Genomic DNA, 26,081 nt, shown 5'->3' with positions numbered 1-26,081 from the left:
ATGTGAATAGGTCGAGCTCGAGCATAGGGTCTAGCAAGGTAAGGGCGAAACCACTATCAAAGCTACTCGGACGTTGCCTAGGGGCCTAGTGGAGTTTAGAAAAGTATAAACTTTGAATTTCCCGTGTGAGAAAGAAAAAAATACGGAAATAGCTTGGAACAACAACGTCGACTTCAACGCTTATAGTCTATAACCCGAGTAGATTATCCAGATGGACTTTGCTATTGTAGCAAGCACCGAGAGGTGCTGAGGTACGCCATCATGCCCCTTCACTCTACAAGTCGAAGGGGCATTCAAGAGCCGGGTACATTAGAAGTCAAAGGGTGCTCATGGGGCTGAACTGGAAACCTACAAATTCAAGGGTGCTGAAGTTAATATCGTACTGTCTCAAGCATTTTGTCGAACAATGAGTCTGCGAGGCTGAAGAAACAACATAATCTACAGGGGCCCACCTCCTGCTGGCTCGATAACTGATTGGTTATTTTGCGTGGACCCCACATGAGACACGTTGTTTCTTCCAATCAGAAATCAGTTGAAACTCGTGGGAATATATAACCAGCCAAAAGACTGCTACCCGTGGTAGGTCCCGCTCCCACTAGATAGCAACCTTGCGACTGTCAATGAGGGGACGTGTGCGAAATGGGTAGCCGTAGCGTGTGATTTAACATATCCATTAGGACCGAATTAACCGTCTAGGAAACGCCACGCCCGCCATCCCCGACCCCACGATACCTCCGCGGTCACGTGCTAGGCCACGTGACAGACGTTGCATACTTGCGTCGGCGACCCTTATCCTCAGCTCGTCACCGCCGGTGCGCAGTCTTCGCTTCCTCCTCCTTCGGCGATTCTTCTTCAATTTTGTTTGATTTATTCCTTAATTTAGGAAGGTCACGGCGGTAACGCCGCGATGATGGGATCGGAGGTCGCCTTCGGCTTCGATTCGCCTCCGGAGACAGAAGAGATGGAGAGCCTCGCGCTCTCGGACGCGCCGCCCACTGTATCCTCTCTCCCCGCCGCCATTTCAGCATCCTCCGACGGGGATCTATTCATCTCTCCCCCTTCCGCCCTGCATTTCCCTCTTTCCTCCACCGCCTCAGGCGACGGCGGGGATCCCGCCCCGTCCACGGCTTCTTCTTTCCTGGATCCGCCTTCCTATGCGGACATCGTCTTTAGTCCCTTCGACTCGCAGAACGGCGACGACGACAATGGCGCTGATAATGGGTCCATGCTCCGCCGAGACTCCTCCCCCAGATCCACCCGCGCCGCGAGGTCGGACTACCTCAAAATCTCCGTTTCCGATCCGAACAAGGAGCAGGAGACCGTGAACTCGCTCGTCCCCGGCGGTGGGACCTACTTCACATATCTGATCACTTCTCAAATGCGCTTCGGTTCTGCGGCAAACGGGGACGGAGAATCGGAGCCTGTTGAGTTTAGTGTGCGGCGCCGGTTCCGGGACGTTGTCACACTCGCCGATAGACTGGCGGAGGGCTACCGGGGTTTTTGTATTCCCCCGAGGCCCGATAAGAGTGTGGTCGAGAGCCAGGTGATGCAGAAGAACGAGTTCGTGGAGCAGCGGCGGTCGGCTCTTGAGAAGTACCTGTGGCGGCTCGCGGAGCACCCGGTGATCGGGATGAGCGATGAGCTTAGGGTGTTCCTGCAGGCGAAGGGGAAGCTGCCATTGCCGACGACCACTGATGTGGCTTCGAGGATGCTGGATGGGGCGGTGAGACTGCCGAAGCAGCTATTTGGAGAGGGAGCAGCTGCGCAGGTTGCCCCGCAGGAGGTGGTGCAACCAGCAAAGGGAGGCAGAGACTTGCTGAGGATATTCAAAGAGTTGAAGCAGGCAGTGACTATCGAATGGGGAGGGGTGAAACCATTGTTGGTGGAGGAAGACAAGGAGTTCTTGGCCAAAAAGGAGAAGATGCAGGATCTTGAACTGCAGCTTAGCACTGCGTCACAGCAGGTGTGTTAAGAATTCTGTCAAAAAATTGTTTTTGCACTGAATACCTGATAGGTGATTTTCCATATCAAAATTGATCTGCTCAGTGTGTTCACTGAAGTCATAGGGATTTATTGTGAAAATGAACCATAATGCTGGGGTTGATGGATTTCAGATATGGATAAGCAAAAGATCACAATGTGGGATTCCAGTGGCCTGCTAGAGGGTTGTATGAATATTATGATGAATAGGTTTTGAATGAAACCATAAACCTTATTTACTAGAAGGGCATATTGCCAAGTCTAGAATCAAAAGTGAAAAATTCACTAGCAAACTAACCTTATTTAATTTGGATGAATAATCCTACAATCAAAGGGGAGCTTTAGCACAACGGTCAAGTTGCAGCCGTGTGACATAGAGGTCATATGTTCGAGTCTCGGAAACAATATCTTGCAAAGCAGGGTAAGACTACGTATAATAGACCCTTCCCCGGGGCTTGCATTGGCTAGAGTTTTGTACACTTAGCTGGCCTTTAGACTTTAGTCCTACAATCATTTCTCTAAGAAATTTTTTTGATATCTCAGTTTCTATATTAATACAATAATTATTATATTAATAGAAACTTTTCAAAAGAACTTATATCATAAACTTCTACATAATATGCTCATGTTGAAATTAATTAGAAAACCATTTTATGAATTAGATAGAAATAATTTATTCTAGCACATGAGCAATTAATGGTATTTTGTACAATAATACATTACTTTTTTTTTGTTTTTTATTTTTTAATTTCCTCTATGATATAAAATTGTACCCACTTGATTGGATTCTTATTTTCTGGTAGATGATAACCCGATCCTATTGGAATGAATATGGGTATAACATAGGGATGACAATTTCTCCTGAATCCGATGGGCAATCCGATATCTGACCCGAATGGAGGAGGATATGGAGGCAATTTTTAGACATGATTAAATAATCGGGTATTCGGGGATGTATATTTTTGGATATGGGTATGGAGGCGGATGTAGTAAAATCCTACTCATACTCTACCCAATATATATATATATATATATATATATAATTCAAAAAGAAAAAACTTTAGTCCTCTTCCGACCTCAGAAAAAAAAACTTAGTTTGCCTCTTTACCCGGTCACCAACACGTATCTTATCTTCTTTTCCACGAGAAATCCTCACTCGATTGAAGGAGTGTGAGACAAGGAAGAGCAAATGAGTACAAGAATTTAAGAATTTAATAAATATTCATAAGTTCATTGAAATAATTTATTTATTTTTTAATAAAAAGAGAATTGTAGGTAGTAATAGGATGATGGGTAGGGTATGGATACCTGATCCTCCGACGGATATGGGGATGAAGATGAAAGTTAAATACTCAATGGGTATGAAGATGAGTATGAGGATGAATACAATAGATGGGTATGGGTACGGAGGATGCAAAATCCGATCCATTGTCATCCCTAGTATAACATTGCTATTTACATTGATATTATCATTGAGTAGGAAAGGCTGCTTGGAGAAACAGTCACCTTATTAACTGCAAGCTCTATTTTATGGAAGTCTGAATATATATACTTTCTATCCCTTTTAGTTTCAACTAAAACTTGAAACTTGTTACAATAATGTTAGTCTTAAATCTATTTTAATACCTTCTTATTGGCATTTACACATTCTTTCCCGAGATATAACGCATTCAAATACATCTACAAATGCCAAAATGCTAGGTTTCATGTCACAACTCATAGAGTGATTCAACTACAAATAGTGGAAAGATTAGTTACAACAGTTCTACTTTTCAATAAATAGTTGCCAGGATTTCATCTCAAATTCCTAGAACTCATAAGCTAAGCAGATAGATGTGATTCTACTAATGATAAAGCTGACCAGTTATCTGCTGACAGTTTATCCTAGCTGTTGCGGGCGAATAATTTCTCCTTCAAGATTTGAGAAGCTAGAAACTTTTCTTTTGTGAGAATGAAAACATATCTCCTTTAAAGGGTGCATCAGGCTAATAGCTGGAAGGTGACATGGACCTATGAGTCCATATTTTTATAATTTATTGCAACAACACAGCGTGCTTGCAATTCAAGATTTTGGTATGCTTTCTTCTTTAAAGTAGAACAGTAGTGATGATTCTATAACATGTCCACTTCATATTTTAAATGATATGAAGATGGATTAAGTATCGCTGAACTTATGGGCTTTAATGTGTTTCTATTGTTGGTTTTGTAATTTACCAAAACAGTGTGGGTCATCATAATGCTTGTTCCCACACCATGTCGCTACTTTTGAAGAGTCACAATTGTTGGTTTTACTCTTCTGACATTCTCATTTGTGACAAGTGGATCTTTATTTTCTTTGGCAGGCTGAAGCTCTTGTTAATGCACAACAAGATGTTGGTGAAACAATGGGAGAAATGGGTTTGGCATTCATCAAACTTGCAAAGTTTGAGACCGACCAAGGGATATACAACTCTCAGAGAATACGAGCCACTGATACCAAAAATGTTGCAACTGCTGCCGTAAAAGCCAGCAGATTGTATCGTGAATTAAATGCTCAAACTGTGAAACATCTGGTACTCATTAAAAAGTTAGCCAGTTGATTTCGTTTATCTTAAAGTAGAAACACTACTGCATGTTCTTTTGATATTCTGAATACTTATTTGGAAATATCCTATGACAGGACACATTGCATGAATATCTAGGGTTGATGCTTGCTGTGAACAATGCCTTCTCAGAGAGAGCCAGTGCTCTGTTGACTGTACAAACCTTAATGTCAGATTTGACAACATTAAATATAAGGATTGACAAACTTGAAGCTGCATCCTCCAAGATTTTCGGTGGTGATAGATCAAGATTGCGCAAGGTAGAGGAGCTAAGAGAAACAATAAAAGTTACCGAGGATGCTAAAAGTTGTGCAATAAGAGAGTATGAGAGGATAAAGGTATTGTCAAACTCCCTAATAATGTGCCATCATTGAATAAATTCCAATGTGTGAATGTCTTCATATCTAGGAACATTTAACCGCACTTTCTCATTTCACATGGTTTTATCTTTTCTCATCCTTGCTACCAGATATGATATTTGTCTTTATGCCCTATGGCTATCACAATATTTCATTTGCTAGCATTCCATCAGATTTCCCATTTCCATAAGAAAGACATTGAATGGATAATTTTAGATGAAAGGAAATAACCCATCCTTTATTCTAGTAGCTGATATTTTCATAATATCTTCACTTTCTGAATTGTAAATCTAGGATAAAACTCTTACCCAGATGGATTTTGTTCCAAGTTAATTATCCTTCAGTTCATTTTTTTATTGTTGAAATATCATATATTCAATTTTAATTCTACTAGGTTAAAAACTTTTTTATATAGTTTTTGAAGTTACTCTCCTCTTAAGCTAACACGTTTCAACCGAGTTCTACCATTGATTAACATATCGTGTATGCATAATCCGAGGAGGTTGAGCTCATTTAGCATCAATGCAAGACAGGATAGGGGTTAAAGATGACTATGAATACTGCATTTAAATCTTCTGTGACTTTGAGATAAAAAAAATTAAATGTCAGTTGGAGAACTTATTCCATAATTTGAACACTTGTTACTTTCTCACTAACTATTCATTTATGATGGCGCTAATAATAAACTATATCTTTTGGGAATCCTCAATCATAGTAAGAATGATGCCATTTGGAATTTCTCACTAGTTCACCCATGCTTTGCTAATTCTTATTAATACTCATATTCACTTATTAACATCTATCCAGGAAAACAATCGGAATGAGCTCGATAGACTAGACCAAGAAAGGAAGGATGATTTCCTCAGCATGCTGAAAGGATTTGTAATAAATCAGGTAATTCTCACTCTATACAATGTGACAACCGCATAATCTATAGATGGAAATTTTATCCAGCATGCTCTTGTTACAATTCCAGCAAATAATATCTGCATCAAGACAATTGAAATGCATTGATTTTTTGTTCTCCCCAAATGTGTATTGCTTTCACTTGATTTTGAAGTTTCACATGCATCAATTATAGGATAAAGTTTATAAACAGCACTTCACTTTTGTGAATATGTTTTCTTTTTTTTTTTTAAATAATGAAATAAATAATAAATATGCTTGTTCTACGGTTTCAAATGGAGTATCAACTGCTATGGCTTGCATATCGTTACAATTTGTTCAGGAATGTCTATCTCATTTTCCATTTTTTATCTTTTTGATTATCAATCGTGTATGTGAATAGAAATACATTAGAATTCTTACTTGATTCATCTCTGATGATTTTTAGAGCTGGTTTCTTCCAAATTTATGGATGATGTGTTTCATTTAGCATCCATTCATTGTGTATTTTTGTTTTATCCATTTCATTTTCCATTACATTATTACTTGCATACATTCCCAAATCCTTTTTAATAATCACAACATATTACAATATAATTTTACTTTAGTCACGAATTCTTTCGCTACATGATTAGAATGTCTCATACTGTATTTTTTTCATATTTCAAAAAAGAAAGCTAGGTTTTCTTTTGAAAATTCTTACATGTGATCATTAGAGATACCATGTGTCTACTTGAGATTTTTTCCGGTCCGGCCGGAAAAACTGTAATCAGAGCGGCTGAACTGCTTATCAGAATAGATTTTGCATCCATGCCTTCAGTTTTCACATTCACAGTTTAGCACCTGGATAGATTTTTACTATAATTGGAATTATTCTGATTTGGAATCCTCCAATGACCACTGAATAGATGACGTGTGCGCGCGCTAAATTTAAGGAAAACATCTTTTGATCTGCATTCTTGTTCATCTTGACCAGGTTGGGTATTCTGAAAAGGTCGCCAATGTCTGGGCAACCGTCGCGGAAGAGACAAGTAGCTATGCAAGAGGCAACAGTTAGATTCTAGTTCACCATTGTCTTCCTCATTATCAACTCGCAGCCGTCTTAACTATTTATAGTTAGTACCTTGAATCTTATAATTGTGAATGCAAACTGAAATTTTCTCCTTTGCCTATTCGATCACACTAACATACACCTTGCGGTCGAAATAAGTTTTACGAAAAATGTTTTTGCCAACGCTTCCAAGTTTCATTATTGGATAAAAATAAAAAAGACGTCCTGAATCATATAAATAATCAGCCAGAGTCTCGTTTTTAAAAAAGTAAAATAAAATTACATCTCATTAAATATTTTATTCTCAAAATATCCCTTATTTAATATTGTGTAGCAGTTATAAGTGAGTAGCAGCTATTTTTATAATGATTATAGTAGTTACGATTAGCTCTTTTAAAATAATTTTAATTAATTTAAATTGAGTTTAATGAATTTTAAATACTTTTAATTAAATTGATAAAGAATACTTTGATATAATATTATTTCGAGTTTTAGATTTAGGTTTTAAAATTTACGGTTCATATTTTATTTATTTTTAAAAAACAAAAGACGTAATTTATTGATGATTTACGTAATTATCCTTTTGATTTTTGCCCTTCATTATTTGGTCACCGAAAATTGTGATTCATTGTTCGTCAATCCTGATCAAAAACTTTATATCGTGGATACTAATTCTTCGTAGTTCGTACCCTTATCAAATATTTTAAAAAGGTTATTTTTCTTCCTTAACTAATATTAATATTTGGTTGTGAAACTTTAATCATCGAAATTTGTCTTGAAAATGAATTTTATTTCACAATAATTTAGAAAAAAAATAAAATAAGTATTTCAATTTTAGAGGCAATATATCTTTAAAAATGTAAATCTAATTCATAAATTTGTTATATAAATTCTCAATATTATTTTAAGTCATAATAATGTTTTTTTTTTAATTTCTAATTTAGCATCAATCATTGGCTGAAAACTTTTTCATTATTTTTTTAAAAAAATATTTACCCTTGTTAGGTCAACTCTAGTTTTCTAGTTAGACCTAGACTTTTGTCGGGTTAAACCCTTAGCTAGTTCGAATTGCCTAGTCCAAGTATGATCTGTTAACACCTCTATTATCAAATGTTAATAGCAATGGATTAATAACCGAATGAATTAAATCAAAATTAAAATTTTGATTTTTTTTTAAAAATTATAATTTTTAATAAATCTAATAAAAAAAATTAATTAATTCAATCAATTATTAAATTGATCCAACAATATTAATCGACTATTTTTCATATAACATTTAATTGATGTTGCTCAATTTAATCAATTTTAAATTTTAAAATCGATAAAACTAAATAAATTAAAATAATCATTTTAAAAAAAATTCTAAATAAAATTCCATTCATTCGATTAATTCGATTTAACTTACTCATTAACAAATATGTCATCACAATCTAATGGATCCCCTCACTCGCTCACCATTAACCAACTATTTATTGAAGTGTGTTTGTTTCCAGGAGGATAACAATACATTTCCATGTATCAAAGCAAAGAAATAAATTAATTTTTTTCCATCAAGGATTATATATTTTAATATTTATTTTAAAATCTCAAGTCGTGCTGATGATTTGATTTGGTACAATCACCTTTAGGATTTTGATGATTTAGTTTCAACATATATTCAAGGGAATTTGGTCAAAGTTGATTGGAAGCTCACTTGATCAAGGTTGATCAAGTTAAGTAAAGAGTCTAAGTAAAGTTAAAGTTGACTTGAAACTTGAGAGTGAGTGAGAAACCTAAGTAGGACTAGATACTTAGCAGGTTGGTGGAAAGACTTAGTGGGACTAGGCAGTGAAAGTCCTAGTAAGACTAGGCAAGTGAAAAGTTCAAACGAGGCTAGATGGTGGAAGTCTTGGTTGGGAATTAGGTAATGGAAGTCTTAGCAGGGGTAGACAATGAAAAACCTAATTAGGAATTAAGAAATGAAAATCCTAGTGGGATTAGACAGTGGAAGACCTAGTTAGTTAGGAACTAGGTAAACTTAATTGAAAACTAGGTTAAGTCCAAGGTGAGTCAGTTGGAAGTTGAACACTTGGCAAAGAGAAAAAGTGAACTCCAATCAAGTAAACCTAGCAGATTAGGTAAACCAAGTACTAGGCTTTGCTTATTTTGCTTGTTTCTTTTGCAGGAAACAATAGTTGGACGAAGGCTCGGGCGGGACCAATTGGGAACTAGTCCGGTCGATCGGGAGTCAACGTGATCGAGTCTGAACAAGTTGGGTCTTAGATAAGTTTTAGTTAAGCCCCAGATGATCAGAGGTTGTTCGGTCGATGGTGAGGTCAAAAACTTATCTCAAAGAAGATCAAAGTTTGCAACTACTTCAGCAGCTCCTAGGCGACTAGAGGGCCTCAGTCAACCGGTGAAGTGTCGATCGAGTTGTATAAAAGGGGAGTTGAGACAATGTTTTCCATCACCTCTTGCAAACGTCCATCTTTGTGCTAGTGGTCAGAAAGCGCTCCAAACTCCGCTTGTGTGGTTTGAAAAGTGCTAGGAGAAGTGTTGCGACACTCAAGTTTTAGACGGTCTACGACAAGTTTTTTTTACTTACATGGTCATTCCTTATACTACTACTCATATTTATGTATTTGAGATTGTCCTTACAAATATGAAAATATGTAAGAGGTTTCTCTACCTCCAAACAAGTTTCGAAAAGGAGATAACATAGTAGATTCGCACTGATTGCATAGACCTTGGTTATACTAACCTTGGGTTGGAACCAAATAAAAAATATTATGTTTTCCTTGTGCTTTTCTTTTTGTTTATTCTTTATTATTGCCACTGTATTTCTAACCAACTATAATAGAAAGAGAAGAAAAGACGATTATGCTATTCACCCCCTCTAGCGTCAAAATGATTTTACAATTTGGTATTAGAATAGAAGACTCTTTACTGAACTAACTGCCTAAAGAGCATGCTAGAGAGGATTTTTTTTTTTTAAATTTCTTTTCTTTTATTTATTTAACAAAAAGTGCAGAAAGAATATGGAGCATGAAGGACAGCTCGATCGATGTATTCACGAGCCACCATCTTACGAGATGAAATATTTCAAAATTTGGAGGTAAGAAATGGAGAGTTCATACTAAGTGGTGACTTCGATGACTAGGTGACACTGAAAGGACCATCGACTAACTCATAAGCAAATCAAAAGGTAACCAAGTTAATTGTAAATATTTTACCTAGTAATATCTTGTGCAAGCTAGGCAAGTTCAAAAATGGACATGATCTTTGGACTTGATTGATTAAGCTTCATGACAATTCGTCAAAGATAGAAGATCAAGTTAAACTTGAGTCAGAGTCATCAAGGGTCAAGGGGGTGAGTCGTGACAAGGATTCAAAAGGTAAAGATCTTAAAGTTAAGTTTAAATTTCACATAACATGTTTTAAATGCGGGAGAGTAGACACTGTAAAAATAAGTGTCCTATTTATAAGAACCAATCTGTACAATCGACGACAAAAGAGGAACCAATGCCAAGGATCCAAAGAAGTAAAGAACACGTGGTGTACTTCAAGTACAATCAGATCGAACATTGCAACTCTACAAGAATAGTTCCCGTAGAGAAGATCCAAGGATTTAGGGGGTGCACTTCATACTAGTAGATTTACATTTTATGAAAATCCGTTATTTGTGATGCATGTTAATTATGACAAAAGACGAATACGCTCGTCCCAGCGCCCCTGTAAATCCTTGTGATGCATGTTAATGATAATTGTTATACTAGTTCAAATTTTTGTAAGGAATTAAATATACACGATAACTCTACCTTAATTTATTCTAATAATTCATTTAATTCAAATTTAATTAAAAAAATAAATAATTTAACTAATTCAATGAAACAAAATCAATTTAATTAGGACTTTGATTAACTCAACTAAAGACTTTGATCAAGTCGATCAAAATTTTCATCCGAAAACCTTGATTTGGTGGATCAAGAGTTTAATCTTAAAAATAAATTAATTAATTCAGATTTAACTAATAATTTATTTAATCAAGATAATCTTCAATTGAATAAATCAAATTTGATTAATAATAATTCGAATCAAGATAATTTGGATTAATATATCAACTCAAATCTAATTAATAATTCAAATTTAAATTTGAAATTCGTTAATGATAATCTGTTTTTAAATAATGAGAATTTTTCAAAATAAAAAAATATATTTCAAAATTTAAATAAAAAATAAATTTTAAATTTTAAAAATCCATAAAAAGATGTTTTCAAAATATAAGAACTTCCACAATCAAATTCTAAATTTTCAAAATAAGAATTCAAATTTTAAAGAAAATAAATTTTAAACTTCTAAAAATAAGAATTTTTAAAATTCAAAAAGAAAATTTCAAAATCTGAAAATAATAATTTGAATATTAAAAACATAATTTTGAATTTAAAAAATAAAAAAAATAATCAAATTTTCAACTTTTAAAAATAAAAAAAAATTCAAGTTTAAAATTTTAAAAATAAAAAAAATCAGATTTACATTTTAAAAATTATTGAACCAAAGTTACAACGATCTCTCGAAGTTTAACCAAGATTGCATCTATTTTTGAGAATGACTTGATCTAGAGAGCATATTCCCATGATCTTCTTGCTTCACCGATTTAAAACTATGGTTGCCTAATCAAAATAATCACCAAGATTACACTCATTCTAAAAATGTACTGAATCTAGAACATATGCATCTCTCAGTTCCAATTTCATTGAGCCAGAGCTACGATCATTTAATCAAAGTGTTGACTAGGATTGCATTTACTCTTTAAGAAACACTCGACTCTAATATACATCAGTCTTTCAATTTCATTGAGCTAAAGTTACAGTCGTCTGATTGAAGTACTGACCAAATTGTATTTGTAAGATAATAGATTGCTGAACACGCAAACACGCAGCGAAAAAACCTATTACCCCAGAAGATCCATGCGAAGGGAAATAAAAAAAACTTTATACTAAGTTAGATCTAACATAGCATGAGATATTATACCTTTGTAGCGTGCTCACGGACTCCCGACAGCTCGGATCACAGCACGATCTCGCGTTCGTGCCTCTACAGTATCCACACGAACAAGTGTTCGTTTGTCTCACAAACTCACAAAAGGAGAAAGGTTATGCTAGCAACCTTGAAGGTGGATTTTCGGCCAAGGAGAAGAGGAGCAAGAAGAATGAAGATTAAGTCCAAAATGAAGAGCAAAAAAGTTTAAGTATTTTCATCCAATGAAACACTTAATTAGCATTAATGGCCTTAATGAGCATTTACACTCCATTAAGGACCAAACTTGTAACTCTTCATTTTGAATGAGTGTAACTCCGCATTTCAATTTCGAAAATTGAATGGGATAAATAATCATTGAATTTCGAAATTCAATAATTATTTCCATTAATCTTCACTTGAGTTTAACTCAAGTCTCCTCACTTAAGTCTAACTCAAGTCTAATTCACTCGAGTCTAACTCAAGTATAATTCAATCGAGTTTTTACTCAATTGATCTCATGCAATTCAAATTCAATGAATCACTATTTCATTAATTTGAATTGCCTCCTTGAGTCTAGTTTGAATTGGACTTAATCTAACGATTTGATCCAATTGAGTCCAACTCAATATGTCCAATTCGGATTAGACTTAATCCAATGATTCATCATATGAATCCATCTCCAAATCTACTTGTTCTTTGTGTGTGACCCAATAGGTTCTCGTAATGTTGGCAATGTACCTAAATCAACATTTAGATACATAAGCAATGAGTGACATCTAGCAAGGCATCATTGCTACCCAAGTGACGAGAAGGTCAAGATCCGACCTAACCTGTCCGTGGCTATTATCTTGTATGACTTTGTCCCTCTATCCTTGATATCTAGGTTGATCAATGAGGCATACACCGTGTCATCCTCTTATTAACCTTTGTGTTTCTTGATCTCTAAGTAGACACACTCAATCAAATAACCTCAATATATCATATTGACTCATTTGCGCATGACCATGCTTTCTTGTGTCCTACTAATCAAGGGGCCCACAGATATCGCTTCCGTCATATGGAAAAGATAAATCTTATCTACATCACTCACATCCCTCCGCATAATTCATTGCATACCCAGTGATCGACTTTATTGTCCACCTTGTTACAGGTGACGTTTGCCGATACCAAAGTACACAACTCCTTATGTAGGGAACCGTAGTGACTTCAGTGTTGGGGTTGCAAGGTTGCAAACATAGTCCCATATTGAAAACACATGGAAAAGATCATGAGTTTATAAGAGAAAGATATCTCCATTGGCATGAGGCCTTTTGGGTAGAGCCCAAGAGCAAAACCATGAGGGCTTAGGCCCAAAGTGGACAATATCATGTCATTGTGGAGATATCTAAATTCTTTTCGATCCTACAATTGGTATCAGAGCCCGGACTGCCAGAAGGTTTAACCGCCGACTGTGCACAAGAGCTATGGTCTGATTGAACGGGCAGGAAGTCCTAGTTGCGGCTAGGCAAGGAAGTCCTAGTAGGTCGGGTAGATCGAGGGGCAGGAAGTCCTAGTAGGTCGAGTAGACCGAGGGGCAGGAAGACCTGGTGGGTCGAGGATCGGAGTGGGAAGCCCATGGTCCTTTGTTTGAGGGGGGGATTGTTGGGGTTGCAAGGTTGCAAACATAGTCCCATATTGAAAACACATGGAAAAGATCATGAGTTTATAAGAGAAAGATATCTCCATTGGCATGAGGCCTTTTGGGGAGAGCCCAAGAGCAAAACCATGAGGGCTTAGACCCAAAGTGAACAATATCATGTCATTGTGGAGATATCTAAATTCTTTTCGATCCTACATTCAGGTCTAAGGACTATTCATACCAATAGTCACATGAGAATGTTTATGACACTCATATAATGATCCATGAAACATCCTCATAGCGGGTCATTCAGTATATATTCTCTAATATATACCCATGTGTCAACTTGATATCTCATATCCACGACTTGTGAGATCAAGTCATCCGTTGACCTACATGCTAGTCTCAACACATTAATATTGTCCTTGTATATTAATGCTTGACTAGAAATAGTTAAGAGTAGTATTCTCTACGATATCTCATTATCAATTCAACCAATTGATATATTGTAGATAAGAACTTACTACCCAAGGACATTATTATACTTATTCATTTGGCACTGAACTGAAATAAATATAATAACTAACTTTGCCTTTGATATATGATACAATAATGTGCCCTTTACAATCATCTCATAATTGGTACTAGGGCTAATACTAACAATCTCCCACTAGCACTAGTGCCAATCACTAAGATATCGAATACCCATGGACCTAGTGTGATCATCATGTTTTCTCTGTGCCAAAGCCTTGGTCAAAGGATCTGCAATGTTAGCATCGGTCGGTACTCTGCATATCTTCACATCTCCTCTATCGATGATCTCTCGAATGAGATGGAATTGCCGTAGTATGTGTTTGGATATCTGATGAGAACGAGGTTCCTTAACCTATGCAATAGCCCCATTGTTATCACAATAGAGGTCTATTAGACTCGTTATACTAGCAACACCATCAAGCTCTGTAATGAACTTCTTGATCCAAACAACCTCCTTTGCTGTAGCTGAAGCAGCAATATACTCGGCTTCTGTTGTAGAATCAGCGACTGTGTCCTGCTTCGAACTCTTCCAGCTCACAGCACCACCATTTAAGCAAAACACATACCCTGACTGCGATCTATAATCATCCTTATCTGTTTGGAAGCTAGCATCAGTGTAACCCTTTACAACAAGCTCTTCATCGCCTCCAAAGATCAAGAAATAATCTTGAGTCCTTCTCAAGTACTTAAGAATATTCTTGACTGCTGTCCAGTGACCTGAACACCTGGATTTGACTGGTATCTGCTCGTCATGCTTAACGCATACAATACATCTGGGCGAGTACAAAGCATGGAGTACATGATAGACCCTATAGCAGATGCATAAGGAATCTGATCCATGCGGTCCCTTTCTACCTTAGAAGAGGGACATTGAGTCTTTGAAAGACTCTCACCATGTAACATAGGTAAGAATCCCTTCTTGGAATTCTCTATGGCAAAACGTTTAAGCACCTTGTCAATGTATGTACCCTGGCTTAGGCCAAGCAATCTTTTAGATCTATCTCTATAGATCTTAAAGCCAAAAATATAGGTTGCTTCACATAAGTCTTTCATTGAAAAATAATTCCCAAGCCAAGTCTTCACTGACTGAAGAGTAGGGATATCATTTCCAATGAGAAGTATGTTATCCACATACAATATGAGAAAGATGACTATGCTCCCACTAACCTTCTTGTAGATACAAGGTTCATCTTCATTCTTAATGAAACCAAACGTTTTGATCGCATCATCGAATCGAAGATTCTAGCTTCTAGAAGCTTGCTTTAATCCATAAATGGATCTTTGCAACTTACAAACCTTTCTAGCATGCTTTGGATCTACAAAACCCTCAGGTTGTGTCATGTAAACATCCTCGAGTAGATTTTCGTTAAGAAATGCAGTTTTAATCATAGTAAGCTGCAATAGCAAGTAAAATCCGAATAGACTTAAGCATCGCAACTGGTGAAAAAGTTTCATCATAGTCTATACCATGAATTTGCTTGAAATCTTTAGCTACCAATCTACCTTATAGGTATGCATACGTCCATCCATGCCAGTCTTCACCTCGAAGACCTACTTACACCCAATGGGTTTGATCCCTTTAGGTGGATCAACCAAAGTCCATACTTGGTTAGTGTACATGGATTCCATTTCGGATCTCATGGGTTCTAGCCATTTCTCAGAATCTGGGCCCTGTACAACTTCCTGATAAGATGTAAGCTCATCAAGACCAATAAGCTCTACATCACCGTGGTCAGACAAGAGAAATGAATATCTCTCAGGTTGACGATAGGTCCTATCAGATCTGCATAGAGCGTGTGCTACTTGAGCAAGTTGTTGCTCCACAACTTCTTGTGGTACCTGTTCAATTTCCATCAAGGCATCGGTGCTAGTTTGTGTATCTTGAATTTCTTCAAGATCGACTTCACTCCCACTAGTCTTTCTAGAAATAAATTCCCTTTCTAGAAAAATATCAGTTTTGGCAACAAACACCTTGCCTTCTGTGGGATTATAGAAGTAATATCCCTTTGTTTCCTTGGGATATCCTATAAAATAGCGCTTGTCTGATTTAGGTCCAAGTTTATCTGAGACTTGTCGTCGAACGTAAGTCTCACAACCCCAAATCTTCATAAAAGACATCTTGGGACTCTTCCCAGTCCATATCGTATATGGTGTCTGTTGGATCGTGATCATTCGATGGAGGGGGGGGGGGTGAATATCGATTACAAAAATTTGTCGAGTAAACGCAGCGAAAAATATAAGTGAAAAAGAGCAAGGCTAACACAGGTTCTTTTTACTTGGTTCGGAGCCTGTGTCGACTTCTACTCCAAGGCCCGCACTCGTCGAGTGCTTTCGTTAGGTAATCCACTAGCAATTCGAATAATTGATTACAAGAATTAAGTACAGAAAAGCTAGAAATAAAATACCGACAAATATAAAACAATAGGAAAGGAATAGAGCTTTGTCGGAGTAGCGTCGCAACGTCGCAGGAGCGCAGGAGAGCAGATCGTCAATTCTGAGTTGTGTGTTGAGCTCCGCCTTTGACCCTCCTTTTATAGGATGCTCGTGGCTCCTGGATCCCTTCCGGGTGCCCTGGTGTGATGTAGCAGTCCCAACCAACGAGCTCCATGTGTCGACGCCGTGATTTGGATAGAACTTGCCTCCGGGCGCCCGTACCATCTTTCTCCAGAAGCTCCTTTTCCTGTAAGACAAGATTAGTCCAAGGCATTGTATATCCTGCAAATAAAATGTTAGCACAGTTTATAATTTGAACATAAAGAGTATGACTTAGATTCCGTCTCTCCGAGATCGGAATCTAGTCAAGATCTCGACTTAAAGTTCCAAAATGGTTCTAAGTCGGATCAGCGCCTAAGTTCCCTTCTCGGGAACACATCCTCAAAGTCACTCCCTTCTAGTGACTTACCTGCCAGACGTCCGGTCAGCCTTTCGACCCGTCTGGACTTCGTGCCAGCTATTCGGTCAGCCCGTCGACTTAGCTGGACTTCGTGCCAAGCGTCCGGTCAGCCCATCGACCCACTTGGACTTCGTGCCAGCTATCCGGACGACCTATCGACCTAGCTGGGCTTCGTGCTAGACATTCGGTCAGCCCGTCGACTTGTCTGGACTTCGCCTACACACTCGGTCAGAGTGTTAGATCAACAACAAAACTAACTTAACCTAATTTGTCATTCATCAAAATCTGAGTTAGACCGTTAGTGCTAACCGCACCAACAGTGTCTTTATGACAGCCTTAGATGGAACTCGGTTAAGTGTGAAAGCGGCCGTCTCTAGAGCATGCCCCCAGAAGGAAGTAGGAAGATCTGTATAACTCATCATCGATCGTATCATGTCTAATAAGGTACGATTTCTCCTTTCTGATACACCATTTCATTGTGGTGTTCCAGGTGGAGTGAGCTGAGATAAGATCCCACACTCAATGAGATAGTCATGAAACTCTTGGCTAATGTATTCCCCATCTCTATCTGATCGAAGCATTTTAATACTCTTACCAAGTTGATTTTGTACTTCATTTTTGAATTCTTTGAACTTTTCAAAGAATTCTGACTTGTGTCTCATCAGATACATATAGCCGTATCTACTGAAATCATCAGTGAATATAATGAAGTAATAATAGCCTCCTTTAGCAGCTATTCTGAAAGGCCCACATACATCTGTATGTATGAGTCCTAACATATCATTAGCCCTTTCGCCATGTCCACTAAATGGAGTCTTTGTCATCTTGCCTCGAAGACAAGATTCGCATGTCTCATATGATTCAAAATCAAATGAGTCCAAAAGTCCATCCTTATAGAGTTGGGATATACGACTCTCATTTATGTGACCCAGGCGACAATGCCAGAGATATGTTTGATTCAAATCATTAGACTTGAACCGTTTGGTATTTATGTTATAGATTGGGTTTTCAAAATCTAGAACATAGAGGTTATTCATAAGAGGTGCACTACAATAGAACATATCATTGAAATAAACAGAACAACATTTTTCCTTTATTACAAATGAAAAACCTTTCTTGTCCAAACAAGAAATAGAGATAATGTTCTTTGTCAAAGTAGGCACATAACAACACTCTTCTAATTCTAAAATAAGCCTAGTGGGCAAAGATAAAGAATATGTTCCTACAACGACAACAACAATTTTTGCATCATTGCCTACTCGTAGGTCCACTTTGCCCTTTGCCAATGTTCTACTATTTCTCAGCCCCTGCACATTAGTATAAATGTGAGATGCACATCCGGTATCTAATACTCAAGAAGAAGAAATAGATAGTTTGACTTCTATAACATATATACCTGAGGCAGAAGTCTCATTTCTCTTCCGTTTCAGTTCCTCCAAGTACACTTTGTAGTTCCTCTTCCAGTGTCTCGTCTCACCGCAATGGAAGTAGGTTCCTTCCTTAGCAACCCCACCTTTGGGTTTCAGTGCATGAGTCTTGCCCTTGCCTTTGGTTTGGGTCTTACCCTTACCTTTAGGCTTCCACTTGCCTTTGCCTTTAGACACCATCAAAATGGAACTAGGCTTTGCCTTCTTAAGGTTGAGTTCAGCAGTTCTTAACATGCTTAACATTTCAGGTAGTGTTTGTCAATTTCATTCATGTTGTAGTTCATGATGAATTGACTATAACTATCGGGCAACGACTGCAAAATAAGGTCAGTGGCCAATTCTTAGCCTAGTGGGAATCCCAACCTTAGTAGATTCTCCACATACCCGATCATCTTGAGCACATAAGGCCCTACGGGACTTCCTTCTTGCATTCTGCATTGAAACAGTGCTTTAGAGATCTCAAATTTCTCATGCCTTGCTTGTCCTTGATATAGTTGTCTAAGGTGTTCAACCATATCATAAGCATCCATGTTCTCATGTTGCTTCTGAAGCTCAGAGTTCATGGTGGCGAGCATAAGGCATGACACATCTAGTGCATCATCTTGATGCTTCTTGTAAGCATCCCTATCAGCTCTAGTGGTAGTACACTGGGTGCCTCAGGAATAGGCTGCTCTAGGACGTACAATTTTCATTCTTACTTGAGAACTATTCTCAAGTTTCTGTACCAGCCCAGGAAGTTAGCTCCATTGAGCTTGTCCTTATCAAGGACAGATCGCAGAGAGAGAGTGTTCGACGTGTTTGACGATGGTTATCTACAACAACATAATGAAAAACTTAGTATCATATATCGATCATTTAATTAGGCCTTTAATTAAATGATGCTCCCACTGAATTGTTAAACTTGGTAGGAGCGAGTCATGGTTGTGGTTTTACCCACACTACTAGCTCCAAATTCAATCGCAATAACATTCATGTGGGATAAGATCCTTATTATACTCATCTTGAGTTAGCTTTGGCTATTCGCCCAAGACTCGTATAATGTAGGTTGACATCATATAGCAATTGCATCAAATGCAACTCTTGTATAGCGAGATGAACAAAACTATTTGTTCGTTTTGCCCATCTTATGAAATTCATATTATAGCTCATCTTGAGTTAGCCTTTGGCTAATCGCCCAGGATTTGTACAATTTGAATTCCATCTTATGGGATATGCCTTTAAATTCTCAATCTAAGTGAGACAACTTAAGTTGTACCCAAAGTTTAATATTCGGACATCACAATTGTCCAGTCGCACTCTAGCAAGATAAATTGAGTCACTTTGCTTTGGCAAAACCTGACTACAATTGATCGAGCCAGAAGTGAGTATTAAACTTTTGGTAGGCATATATTAAAAAGACCTAATCTTTTAAACTAAACATGTATCGAATACATCACATATCACACATCACACATATATGCATAAATCAAAACGTGACACAGTTATGGCCCCATAAACTACGATCTTCTCAAGCCAATGAGAAGAGCGATGAGTCCACCTAGGTCAAAGCAGTTTCTCCAAGCGCTCTCTTTGTCGCCGCGTGTTGTTCTTCCTTCCTTCCTTCCTTTTCACCCATCGTCAAATAGACTAAATTTCTAATTTGTACATTACAAAATCTAAAGAAACTCGAGTTACATTCGAGTGTAGTCTAAATTACAATAGGAATAAAAGGGATGAAGGCACGACACGCATACCATATTATGAATTACAACAACACACAAGCACATAGGGGGTTCAAGGGCCATAACCATCCACTATGTCACATATATTCACAATATATATTTACTACATAAATTTACTATGATTGCAATAACAAATTATGAGCCGCAACGCCACGACGCTCCCGAAGCAAAATTAATTTTGCATACTCTTTTATGAGTTGCTGCCATGCCCGAGACCCTACTACCCTTAAGACCGGCTATGTTTCGTTCTGAACAAAACACCTTTGGTCGAGACCTTGTTGGTCACATACCAACTATGTTTCGTTCTTAACAAAACATTTAATTTTTGGCCGAAACTCATAATTTTTTGCAAAATCATAATAAACCTATCATGCTTTTCTATATCACATATAAAATTGCTAAAAACTTAGTATACCCCTTCGCAAGTGGCTCTGATACCACTGTAAGGTAATAGGTTGCTAAACACGCAAGTGCGCAGCGGAAAAACCTATTACCCCAGAAGATCCATGCGAAGGGAAACAAAAAAAACTTTATACTAAGTTAGATCTAACTTAGCATGAGATATTATACCTTTGTAGCATGCTCACAGACTCCCGGCAGCTCGGATCACAACACAATCTTGCGTTCGTGCCTCTACGGTATCCACACGAACAAGTATTTGTTTGTCTCACAAACTCACAAAAGGAGAAAGGTTGTGCTAGCAACCTTGAAGGTGGATTTTTGGCCAAGGAGAAGAGGAGCAAGAAGAATGAAGATTAAGTCCAAAATGAAGAGCAAAAAAGCTTAAGTATTTTCATCCAATGAAACACTTAATTAGCATTAATGGCTTTAATGAGCATTTACACTCCATTAAGGACCAAACTTGTAACTCTTCATTTTAAATGAGTGTAACTCCTCATTTCAATTTCGAAAATTGAATGGGATAAATAATCATTGAATTTTGAAATTCAATGATTATTTCCATTAATCTTCACTTGAGTCTAACTCAAGTCTCCTCACTTGAGTCTAACTCAAGTCTAATTCACTCGAGTCTAACTCAAGTATAATTCAATCAAGTTTTTACTTAATTGATCTCATGCAATTCAAATTCAATGAATCACTATTTCATTAATTTGAATTGACTCCTTGAGTCCAGTTTGAATTGGACTTAATCTAACAATTAGATCCAATTGAGTCCAACTCAATATGTCCAATTCGGATTAGACTTAATCTAATGATTCATCATATGAATCCATCTCCAAATCTACTTGTTCTTTGTGTGTGACCTAATAGGTTCTCGTAACGTTGGCAATGTACCTAAATCAATATTTAGATACATAAGCAATAAGTGGCATCTAGCAAGGCATCATTGCTACCCAAGTGACGAGAAGGTCAAGATCCGACCTAACCTGTCCATGGCTATTATCTTGTATGACTTTGTCCCTCTATCCTTGATATCTAGGTTGATCAATGAGGCATAGCTCGTGTCATCCTCTTATCAACCTTTGTGTTTCTTGATCTCTAAGTAGACACACTCAATCAAATAAGCTCAATATCTCATATTGACTCATTTGCGCATGATCATGCTTTCTTGTGTCCTACTAATCAAGGGGCCCACAAATACTGCTTTCGTCATATGGAAGGGATAGATCGCATCTACATCACTAACATCCCTTTGCATAATTCATTGCATACCTAGTGATCGACTTTATTGTCTACCTTGTTACAGGTGAAGTTTGCCGATACCAAAGTACACAACTCCTTATATAGGGAACCGTAGTGACTTCAGGTCTAAGAACTATTCATACCAATAGTCACATGAGAATGTTTATGACACTCATATAACGATCCATGAAACATCCTTATGGCGGGTCATTCAGTATATATTCTCTAATATATACCCATGTGTCAACCTGATATCTCATATCCATGACTTGTGAGATCAAGTCATCGTTGACCTACATGCTAGTCTCAACGCATTAATATTGTCCTTGTATATTAATGCTTGACTAGGAATAGTTAAGAGTAGTGTTCTCTACAATATCTCACTATCAATTCAACCAATTGATATATTGTAGATAAGAACCTACTACCCAAGGACATTATTATACTTATTCATTTGGCACTAAACTGAAATAAATATAATAACCAACTTTGCCTTTTATTAATGATCCTGTCCGAGCGCTGAGTCGACGGACGCTGGGGACGTGGCACGCTCTGCTGTCTCCGACTGGTGGTGTAGCTCTCCGACGAACTTGCAAGGAAGCCGAGCCGGGAGGGGTTTCTCGGCGACGACCCTCGGGCGCTCAAGTCAGGCAACGAGAGAGGCAGCGTAATGAGGCTACAGTAAAGATGTGTGCATACCTTCGTCGACGTCTGGGGGTCTTTATATAGGACCCTGGGGGAATGCGGGCATGCTTCTCGATGCGTGCACGCTTCCCCAAACATACCTTAACGAGCCTGTGTCAGAAAAGTACCTCTGGCGCCATTCCGCAATCGTCCGAGCATATCCTGGATGTGACGATGGAAGCTTCCACCGTATGATTCTGTGTACGGCTCGACCGCTAACTCTGCTGCTTGTCGGCGACAGGTGTCTCGAGGATGATGTTATCCCCTGTCTCCTTTGTCCTCTTGCGTTCCCTGTCTGTTCCAGGGCCGAGCGGATAGGTCGCTCGGTAGGCATATCACCTCTGCATCGGTCATATGCTCAGATGAGATTGCTCCTGCCTGTGTTGCCTGTGCACCGGCCGAACGGACAGCCCGCTCGACCCTTGAAGCCTTTTTACCTCGAGCGTCGGAAACCCGACCCCTAGTCGGGTTGTTTTTCATTCGGTTCGTGGGATTCGCGGCCGGTCGGCCTTCGGTGACCGGTCGGTCGGCCTGCTTCATCCAGTCGGCGGGTTTCCTGGTTGAATCCCTTGGCCTCTGACCTCCACGTGCCGCTGACCCTCCGCCGACGAGGATCCCCTGTCCTTATCACTGGATCACATGCCTCCCCTTCAAGTCTAGTCGAAGGAGGCGCTAAGTCCGACTAACTGGACTGCCGGTCGGCTTGAATGACATCGCCCTGCCACTCTGGAATGTTCCTCAAGCGGTCGCTCGGCCCTTTCCGAGCGCTGGCTTTGCTGCCGCGTCGGCAGTCCTCGCTGACGTCCTTCAGATCTCTTCGGGATTTGTGCAAATCTTCTCTATTAAGACCGAGCACGCGCACTACGCGCCGTAATGGCGCTCATTAAATGTGCCCTTATGACATGATGCCACGTGGCGCCTCTGCTGGAGTCATCGTACGGCTCGGCGGTGTATCCGATGGGACATCGGCGGTTTGAAATGAACGGCCCGATGGGGGCCTCGGTTCCTGTGACCTGCATCGGACGGTCGAGGCCGATCGGGCCCGACCTTATAAAGCCGTCGCCTCCTTCCTCCGTCTCTCTTCGGCTTCCGTCCCCTCTTCGTTCTCTTCCCGGCGACCCCGCTTCTCCGTTTTTCGACGATTCTCCGCTGTCTTCCTTCGATCCCCAGCTTCTTCGTAAGGTTCCTCCTCTTCTCCTCTCTATTTTCCTCGTCTTCTTTGTCGAGTTCCCGTCTTCTGGTCATTGTTTCTCCCATCTTCTCCTTGCCCTGTGTCATTTTCTATTCTCTTGGCTTTTGCTTTCTTGCCCGCTCGGATAATGGCCAGTTCATCTCGCCCCGTAGATCCCGCTTTAGGTCCTTGGTATACTACCATGGAGTCTCGCTTCGACCGACGTGACGCCGAGGCTCTACTCGATGGTTTTGATATTCCGTCTGACTTCGAACTTATTCTACCCTCACCAATCACTCGGCCTCACAAACCGCTGAGCAGAGCTATCTGTTTTTTCTGCGACCAATTCACAGCCGGTCTGCGGTTTCCTCTTCACCCTTTCTTCACCGATGTTTGCAACTTCTTTGGTTTTCCGCTCGCCCAACTAGTTCCCAATACTTTTCGCCTTTTGTGTGGAGTGGTTGTACTATTCAAGATACACCGCATCCCTCTCCGACCAGAAGTTTTTTACTACTTTTATTATCCCAAGCAATCCGAGCTGGGCACCTATCTATTCCAAGCTTGGCCCGGTCTGATCTTTTTTGATAAACTCCCCTCCTCCAATAAACACTGGAAGGAGTACTACTTTTATTTGCGTTTCCTCGAGCGGGCTTCCTTCCGAACCAAATGGCAGGTCGGACCGCCCACTTCTCCCGAGTTAAAAAGATTCAAAACCCGATCGGACTATCTCGAGGCCGCGAACGTGCTTGCCGGTTTGAAGCTCGATATCAACAAGCTTCTGCCCGAAGGAGTGTTGTACATATTTGGCCTAAGTCCGAGCCGCACTCCACTTCCGAGCAGTTTTGATAAGAATTTCATTTGCACATGTACTTTGAGTGCTAACTGATTTTCTTCTTTTTCTTTTGCAGCAAATATCGTCATGGAGTCTGTGATGCAAGGGATCTTGAAGAGGAAAGCCGAGGCACTCGAGGCGGCCGCCGCCAAAGAGATGGAGCGACTGGGCATCACTCCGGTCGGCTCTCACGAGGGTGAGAGCGAGACACATGCAGAAGAGTCAGCCGCTCAGGCTTCCCCCGTGGAGGTGACGGGAGGCAATACTTCAAACAGGGAGCCAGCCATGCAAGAGGAAGGCTCCGGTCAGGAAGACGAGCAGCCACTCAAGCAAAAAAGGCGTCGGACGGATACACCGTTGCGATCGGCTACTTCTGCCGTTCGTGTGTCCCAGCGGGCGGGGTCCGATTCTCGTGGGAAGACTCCAATGGTGGAGGCATTATCCTCCGATCGGACTCCATCTCTACTAAACTTGCCCGCCGTCCCTATTGAGGCTGTGCCGGTCAGCACTCTTCCACCTGCCCCCCGCCGGGTCCAGCACTCGGCTATTTTGTCCAAGTCCGCTGCCTCGGCTTCCGCTCCTTCTGCGTCAGCTCACACGTCTCCCGGCCAGAGCTGCACCATCAGGGCCACTCTGGACCTTCCTACCGAGGAGCTTTTGCCTGAGTCTGATCGGCCGACCGCGCCTGAGCATATGATCACCATGAAGGGGCCCCTCGCTGAGATGTGGGTCGATGCTCGGGCTCGTATTGCGATGATTCCGCTCGGTAACCTGGCCAACAGTCATATGCAGCAGGCCACTGGGGTAAGTGTGTTTTCTTTGAAGTCCTCTACGCACTCTCTCCGATCGGCTATTAATAATCTTGTTTATGTCAGAGGTGGGTGGAGGAGATCGCTGTCTCCAATTGTCTGGCCATGGTGGACGCGGAGCTAAAGAGGCTAAAGAGCTCAGGCGGCGCGCCCTCCCAGGGTCTCTCATACGCCGAACTGCAAAAAGAGCTCAAGAAGATCCAAGACTTGTTGGAGGCTGAGCGAAAGAAGACGGCCGACCAGGCTCATACTCTGGCCGAACTCGAGCGACAGGTCAAGTCACCGGACCGGAAAATAAGCCTAGCCACCGATCGGAAGAAAACGGCTATCGCCGATCTGGAGAAGAAAAACGTCGAGGCCCGGGGCCTGGAGCAACGGGTCAAAGAGTTGATGGAGCAGCTGGACGGCGAGAAGGCGAGCCGCTCGGGCGAAGCGCTCAAACATAAGGACGAACTAAAGAAATTGCAGGAGGCTCTTGAAGCTTCCCAAGCCACCTTCAAGGAGTACTAGGAGGCTGAGCCGAGCCGGTTCATCGTGCTGAGGCAAAACTACATCCGCTCAGACGAGTTCGCTGAGAAGGTTTGCAACCGGATGGACGAGGCCTTTAACTCTAACACTTCTTTGGCTCTATACCCCTTGGCCTTGAAAGGCCTCTTGGTCATTTTACCTTCCAAGCAAGATTCACAAGTTGGAAAATTTTCCAACTCTAACGAACCCAAGAGTCCATCGGCTATAAGCCTTTGAATCCTACTTAAGTTAATATGACCAAGCCTTAGATGCCAAAGATATGCTTGATTCATTTCCGAAGGTTTTTTTCTCTTATTTGAGTTAGAAGATGTGTTATTAATTTCCATATTATGCTTTGTGGGAGAAATTGGATTTAAAGTATACAA

The 26,081-nt window shown here is 39.8% G+C and overlaps 1 protein-coding gene across 1 annotated transcript; it reads left to right on the top strand.

Annotated features, from left to right (window-relative positions):
- The first annotated feature begins 790 nt into the window (after positions 1-790).
- On the top strand, positions 791-6,978 carry LOC122056584 (sorting nexin 2A-like). The gene is made up of 5 exons (XM_042618594.1): positions 791-1,963; positions 4,323-4,532; positions 4,640-4,900; positions 5,729-5,815; positions 6,783-6,978. Exons 1-5 carry the CDS (start codon positions 908-910, stop codon positions 6,861-6,863), a joined length of 1,695 nt encoding a protein of 564 aa, XP_042474528.1. The 5' UTR covers positions 791-907; the 3' UTR covers positions 6,864-6,978.
- The last annotated feature ends 19,103 nt before the right edge of the window (positions 6,979-26,081 follow it).

The sequence above is a fragment of the Zingiber officinale genome, chromosome 3B (genome assembly GCF_018446385.1).
Source record: "Zingiber officinale cultivar Zhangliang chromosome 3B, Zo_v1.1, whole genome shotgun sequence".
Taxonomy (NCBI): domain Eukaryota; kingdom Viridiplantae; phylum Streptophyta; class Magnoliopsida; order Zingiberales; family Zingiberaceae; genus Zingiber; species Zingiber officinale.
Note: the sequence above shows the minus strand (reverse complement) of the source record. Positions and strands in the feature narration are given on the sequence as shown.